Source organism: Setaria italica, chromosome II (genome assembly GCF_000263155.2).
Source record: "Setaria italica strain Yugu1 chromosome II, Setaria_italica_v2.0, whole genome shotgun sequence".
Classification (NCBI taxonomy): domain Eukaryota; kingdom Viridiplantae; phylum Streptophyta; class Magnoliopsida; order Poales; family Poaceae; genus Setaria; species Setaria italica.
The window spans coordinates 37,893,857-37,900,975 of NC_028451.1; the positions used below are offsets into that span (position 1 = coordinate 37,893,857).

General features: G+C 57.2%; 1 protein-coding gene across 1 annotated transcript; it reads right to left on the bottom strand.

Moving 5' to 3' along the window:
* Positions 1–652: 652 nt before the first annotated feature.
* LOC101786258 (homeobox-leucine zipper protein ROC6) lies at positions 653–7,113 on the bottom strand. Its single transcript, XM_004957356.2, has 9 exons — positions 6,355–7,113; positions 6,012–6,262; positions 5,793–5,910; positions 4,987–5,691; positions 4,778–4,879; positions 4,375–4,623; positions 2,974–3,148; positions 2,470–2,882; positions 653–1,717 (listed from the first exon to the last, which is right to left on the bottom strand). The coding sequence occupies exons 1-9, from the start codon at positions 6,517–6,519 to the stop codon at positions 1,313–1,315; spliced, it is 2,583 nt and encodes an 860-aa protein (XP_004957413.1). The 5' UTR covers positions 6,520–7,113; the 3' UTR covers positions 653–1,312.
* Between the last annotated feature and the right edge of the window lie 6 nt (positions 7,114–7,119).

Below are 7,119 nucleotides of genomic sequence, written 5' to 3' on the forward strand. Positions count from 1 at the left end.
CCCGCCCCGATTTCACTGCCCGGCCGGGGGGTTGCTGGTGTTGCAGGAGTGCAGCCTTGGCAAGCTGCTATAAAGTATAGAGAAAGGTTACTGAACTGATTTGGTAGCTGCAGAGAAGGTTTATTATCCTCATAACCAACCTAGAGTTTCAGAATAAAGTTTGAGAACATTTGTTATCAGAAGTACTTCAAGCATACCATAGGTTCCGAGCCATTTGTACAAATACTGACAGAAAGCACAAGCACTACGGATGGTCCAAGGTAAAATAGTGAGGTCAAAGTTATCATTATTCGGAGATTAGTACTTACTGCTACAATCTGCAGCATTCACTGACATATTAACATCCATGCACGGATATTAATACGCGGATGTGGACATATGCACACAACACATGCAAAGCTACAACTTTTGGAAGCAAGGGAATGAAGAACGTGGTGACAAAGGAGTGACAGCATGTATCAGGAGTCCCCAATTTTTTCGGGTGTTGTCGTCTATGGCCGACGTACACCAACTGAAAGTATCCAAGATGCATGTATACTGTGATGCAGCAGGCAGTGATCAGCTCAACGAAGTTTATATATACTCATCATTCATCACCAAGGCAGGTATTACATATGCTGCTACTCTCTTGAACAATACACATGTGCTTCAATGATCTATCTACTCGAGAGCAGTTTAACCACTTCGTTTCAAAAAAAAAACATAACAGTTTAACCACTAGAGAACGCACATTTCACAAACATATATACCAACCCAAACGAATTAATTAACATTATGCAAAGTAAACAAACACAAGCCATCTCTCTTCAGTGTCACCTCATCCCTCTCTATATTTCCCCATCGAGGAGAACTAGAAGAAAGAAAGAAAAACTCTTCACAAAATGGTTAAAACAAACTTCTAGAAGCATATAGGAGAAGCCCTAGGGGTTTTGAACTTCTTTGCCAGAGACTTAAGTCAATACCCGAACCACCACATGAGCACATCAAGCTTGAGCATACAGTAAAAACATGTTTGCTCAAGAGATTAGAGCCTAGCGCGCGGTTCGTTCTTGACTTAATCCCTGTGTACCTCACCCCATATATTGCTCTATGCAATACATTTATACTCCACACTATATAACTTATTTTTCCTTTTTATCTTTCACCGCCCCTCAAGCACCAGCAGATCCTTTGCAGCATATGGCCATTTTCTTCTTGTGCCATTTTGTAGAGCTAGCATCTCCCATCATCGCCTCAAGCTAAGCATTTGACATGGCATCCGGGCTCCGACCTTTTGCAAGAACCGGTGGCCGGAATCCACGTCAAATGCCCGCTAGGGTGTGACGATGCTGGCCTGGAGAGCAGACTTGATCTTCTGGATTGTGCAGGAGAGCAGGTTGCTGACGGTCTCCACTGACTCCACGGTGAGCTTCGCGGTGGGCAGGTTGTTGACCAGGATCTGGAACGCCACGGTGACCAGGGACCCAGCGCTGTTGCTACCAACGGTGGAAGATTGACTGTTCGGCGAGCCTTGGGCAGTGTTGGATGATGGCTGGCTGTGGCCGTCGGGGAGGATGGCAAAGCCGGATGGGAGAAGGGAGACGTAGGCAGAGTCGCCGCCGTTCATGACAACGTGCATGGACTGCACGTCCACCGGCGCGTACACCACCAGCGAGCCCGATGAGTCGGTGCAAGTCTCTTGCAAGATCAGCATGTTGTTCTGGTTGCCACTTGTTGCCTGCAACGTCACAGTGTATTTAGTAAAAGCAAGCTGTGAAATGCATCAAAATTGAAGAGAACAAATGCTAGAGCGTCAGTCAACTTCTCTACTCTAACTACAATGAAATGTGCAGAAAAAATGTATAATTAATTTATCCAAGCATTTCCTTTTGTTAGGCAACATCATTGTAGACTTGCAAGATAAATAGCATATGATTAGAATTTTACCACTACTGCAACAGTAAATTAACATCGATTTGCCAAAAAAATGTACTGTGCCAATTTGTGAAGGGATAAACCATTTTGCATGGAGTAAGAATAACTGTCTTGATAGAACCGCAGAGTACACAGAACTATCTGAGATTCCATCAATCAGGATACAATGCACCTCAAAAGAGAAAGGAGACGGAGGAAATCCGGAGATAAGTTCAGAGATGGAAGATAAAAGGCAGACAAGCTTTGGTGAGCTAGGACAATGGCAGCTATGCAAGCTTCCAAACCCGCGGAAAAGCTAATAGCTAGGAGCTTCCTCTCATGCACCAATGTCAACCCTGCCCCAGTTTCTGGTAATCTGCCAGTTTTTAACCTTTTCCGGTTTGTCCTCTTCTTCATGTCACTATGTCCCTCAACCCATGCAATGCATGCATATACCCACAAATCCAGCGCCATGGTACTGTACTAGGTACTCGAAAGCTATTGTATTGCAATACCGAAAATCTAAGAGATTATTCACTAATCACAATGGTAAAAAAATAGTAAAGGAGAACTTACATTTGGACGGAGGAGGGAGACGGCGTTGCCGTGGTGCTGGCCCTTGGCGATGTGGCCCATCTCCTGCATGGCCTCCCCGTTGGCGAGGATGTCCCACTCGCCGCGGCGCTGCTCGTCTCGGAGGTAGTCGAACACGCGCTGCGGGGGCGTGGAGGGCAGCCGCACGGACGTGGTGGCGCTCAGCACCACGCCGGGAGGCTCCCCGGGCGCGCCCACGCTCTGCCGCGCCATCATGCGCACCTTCTTCTCTCCCTCGCCCGCGGCGCCGTTCCCGGCAGCTCCTCCGCCTTCGCCGCGCCACTCGTCCAGGCGCCGCCACTTCTGCGCCGCGGACGCGCACACGCCCGCGCAGAAGTTGTCCGTCATCCGCTGCGCCAGCTTCAGCATGCTCCTCCGCCCCACCGGCGTTATTGCTGCATCCAAGCTCATGGTTAACCACATTTGTCAATCCCATGCACGCATGACCCAAACGAACGAAGTACCGATCGGTAATAAGTTGCTCACCGGCGTGGTCGCGGGCGGGGAGGGAGTTGGAGCAGAGGATGGCGAGGTACTGGCACTGGCGCTGGAGCGAGGCGAGCCAGCGGCGCGCGCCGAGGGCCTGCCCTGAACGGAGCAGCTGGCGGTAGAGCTGGTGCACCGCCGTCTCGTCGTACTCCGCGTGTACCACCCACGTGACCTGCGGGGCAACAGTACAAAGCGGCGTTAGCTAGCAGCCTAGCACGGAGGGGCAGCAGCTCCCATGACGCGTGCCGTGACGGCTTCCCTTTCCTTCCCCGCTGGTCACGGCCATCCACTTGCTTTGCCGCCGCGACAGGGCAGTAATGGCGGAGGCAGGTGAGAGGGGGCCGGCGGACCGGGGGCCGGGGCCGGTGGCCACGAACGCGAGGTAAAGGACGCGCAGAAAACGGCCACGACGAGATCGATCGGGGGCAACACGCCATAGCGCAAACGGACAAGCGACGCGGTACCAACACACGTATACTCCGCAACAGCTGCGGCGCTCGCTCATCATCGCCAGCATGAAACACAAGGGCGTGGGCGTCAGAGATTCAGGTCCTGAAGAAACCCGGTTGACCGCTGCAAAAACCCTACCTTATTAGCAGCGGCACTACAGGATAACGCACAGGAAACGTACCGGTACCTCAGTAGCAGCGGCACTACAGGATAACGCACAAGCACAGGAAACAAACAAGATCTACAGCCAGGACTCGGGCTCATGGGACTCCTGAGTGGCTTGGATTTTTGTAATCGCAGGTCGCATTCGTGCGCGCACAAGCTCGCCACTGACTGACGATCAAACATCATGATATACCCGGCCCTAAAAAACTGGATCTCGGCGACCTGACCTAGCTACGCGAGCATCTCGCCGCACGTACGGCGCGAGGATACGGTAGCGGAAGCATCGAAATGTTTTCAAAATCGGATAAAGAAAACGAACATCATGTGATGCCCGGGCCTAGCCTGGATGCCCGCCCAGGCTACAGGTCAAGCTCGCTGCGCCTGCGCGTCAGAAGCCCGGCCTCCGCTGACGGCACGGAAACCAACTGATCTCATGACGCACACGCCTCGGCCCCCGCGCCCCGGCTACGGGAGAGCATTGACCTGCGCGGCATCTTTGGTGCGCGCGCAGTGCCGCCGCGCAACCGGCCTTGGATTCACTCGCTCACCCGCCCACGTATGCGCACGCGTCGGGGCAGCATAAAATACTGGGAGTTCGCCCCGCCGCACCCCCGCGCCCTAAATGCACGCGTTAACTCGCGTACTGTAGCCGCCCACATGCCGCTGCGCCGTGCGGATTTAAGGCAGTCGGATCGGACGGTGGTGGAGCAGGAGGGCGCAACCAATGCAGACCACCGGTAACGGCCGGGGCGGGCTGGGAAGGGAAGGAAGGATGACGCGTACCTTGGAGTAGCCGTTGTTCATGTCCTGGACGATGCAGCCGGTGGGGAGGAGGCGGCAGCCCATGTACCCGGCGGCGCCGCCGTTCTGCGCGTGGTGGTGGGGGTTGTTGCCGCCGTCGGGGCGGAGGACGGCGTCCACCGAGACGTCGACGACGGCCCACAGGCCCTCGGCGTGCTGCTTGCAGAACCGGAGGAAGACCACCTCCCGGATCGGCACCAGCGGCGATAGCACCTGCAGCTCCGCGTGCATCTGCATGCATTCCACAGCACGTCACGTACACGAATTAGGGAGTACTCGCCAGGACGTGACATGGGCCGCGGCATAGGCAGGTTGCCGGTGTGCGTGCAAGAGGATGGCGTGGCAGGCAATGGCATTGCGTGACGGAATCGAACGGGAGACTCACCAGCTGGATTGACCCGCTGCGCGTGCCGCCCATGCCGCTCGAGATGATGTCCGTCGTGCTCGCCCTCGCCACGATGCACGGGAACATCTCCGACCACCGAGCCTGCACGAAACACGTACATCGTGTCACTGGCGGCGGCACGAACGAAACGCGTACTGGTACAACGCGATTAACACGGGCATGGCGCCTCTGGCGGGGTGCACACGTACCGCGTCCATGAGGCTGTCGACGAGGTCGACGCTGCTGGTGATGGCGACGCCGGCCTCGCGGGTGGCCTCGGAGACGAACCCGGCGGGGCTCGGCCCGAACACCCTGGCGAACGCGCGGTGGTACTCGTCGTAGTTGAGCGTCTCCAGGCCGCCGCCGTCGGGGCTGGGGAGCCACAGCGGCTCCTCCATCTGCGCCACTTTCATGAGCTCCTCCATCGCGGCGAGCCCGAGCTCCAGGAGGACGGTGCGGTCGACGCCGTGGGCCGCGCCGTGCATGCCGCCGTCGAGGCCGCCAATGCCCGCGGGCAGGCGCATGCCCGCCGAGCCCACGGGGCCGCCGCTCATCAGGTCGGGGAGGGGATGCAGCGCCGACGTCGCGCCCAGCGGGCCGAGGCCAAAGCCGTTGGTGCCGACGCCGAGCTCGAGGCCGGAGCAACCCTGCAGGGACGGAATCGGGCCGCCGGAGGAGATTGGGCGGCCCAGGAACTTGCCGGCGAGCGCGCAGACGCGGTCGAGCTCGTCCTTGAGGCGCGCGTTCTCGATGCGCAGGTGCTGCTCCTCCAGGGACACCTCCCCGAGCAGGGCCGCGCCGCCGCAGTTGGCGCAGATGGGGTTGCGCATCGCCTCCCGGATCGTCATGTTCTCCGCCCGCAGCTTGTCGTTCTCCTGCCGCAGCAGCGCGTTCTCGTGCCGCTCGATCTGCGTCTGCTCGACCATCATGGCGATGCAAGACACAAAATTGTCGTCAGATACGCGTAGGTCGATGGGCACATGGATTGATTAACTCATCTGTGCGTGCTCCGAACCTTCATCTGCGTGCGGCGGTTCTGGAACCAGAACTTGACCTGGCGGCTCTCTAGGTTGAGCCGCTTGCTGAGCTCCATCCGTTGCTTCTCGTCGGGGTGGGGGCACTCCTTGAACACACTGCATATGCATAAAAGCTTATTAGTTATTGTTAGGTCTAAAAACTCAGGCAAAAAAATTCTTCTATGCTCTTGCTCGTGATGTTAAGGCGACAGGCATACGCTTCAAGTTCTTGGATTTGCTGCGGGGTGTGACGGTGGTATCTCTTCTTCTTCTTCCGCGGGTTGCTGTTGTCCGGGTCGAGCTCGTCGCCGGAGGCGCCGTCCACGTTGTCGCTGCCTGACCGGCTGTCGTTCTCGTCCTCCCGGCCGCGGCCCATCGAGTCGCCTTCGCCGGCGCTCCCGCTCCCGCCGCCGCCCATCATGCCCATACGACCCATGTCGCCCAGCTGCCCCCCGTCCATGTTCGTTTGCTAGAACAACAAAAGATGAAAAAAAAAGAGTCAGACATGTATATGAGCACAAGAGAGAATCAGAAAAACCGCAGCGCGTGTAGTGGGTTTACCAGCCCGAGGGAGAGGCCGGGGGCGCCGAATCCGCCGGGCTTCGGGATGGGCGGCGCGGCGATGAGGCGGCCTGGGTTGTGCATGCCCGCGCCGCCGCCGCCACCGGCACCGTCGTAGGAGAAGACGCCGGAGCCGGCGCCATCGAACATGCCACCGAAGCTCATCAAGAGCGGTGGTGGACTGGAGAAACTAGCAGGAAAAGACTGGCTCCCCTCCTCCACTCCTGGCTAAAAATTCCTGCCGCCCGCGATCCTACCAACCCCTCCGTCGCGGAGGATCTCCTCAGATCCCAAGGAAATTATTAAATTTTGATGGGGCGAGAGGGAGAGACGGGCATGCATTAAAATAGCCGGAGCGCGGCCACACTGCCGCGGGCGGCCTGGCGGGAGCAAATATGGAAGGGAATCATGGAGCCGGACATGGAAAGAAAGAAACCCGAGTTGGGCACAGGGAGCCGCGAGGGCCTGCGTCCCACCTAAATAGGCGAAGCGTAGTACTAGCCCCGAAGAACTCGACGCCAAACTCCGCCGCCGCCGTCGCAACGGCGGCGATGGCGACCCCTAGCTAGCTGCTAAATCCGAAACCCTCAGGCCAAGGATAAGCGAAGCGAGCTGAGAACAGGAGAGCGGACGAGGAGTTGGAACGGGCGAGCAGGAACGGGACGGAGGGAGAGGGGAGGAGTCGAGACTCGAGAGGCTGGCCGGCGATTTGCTACGAGGGACGGAGGGAAGGAAGGAGCTAGATAAAGCGGGGACGTGTAGCGA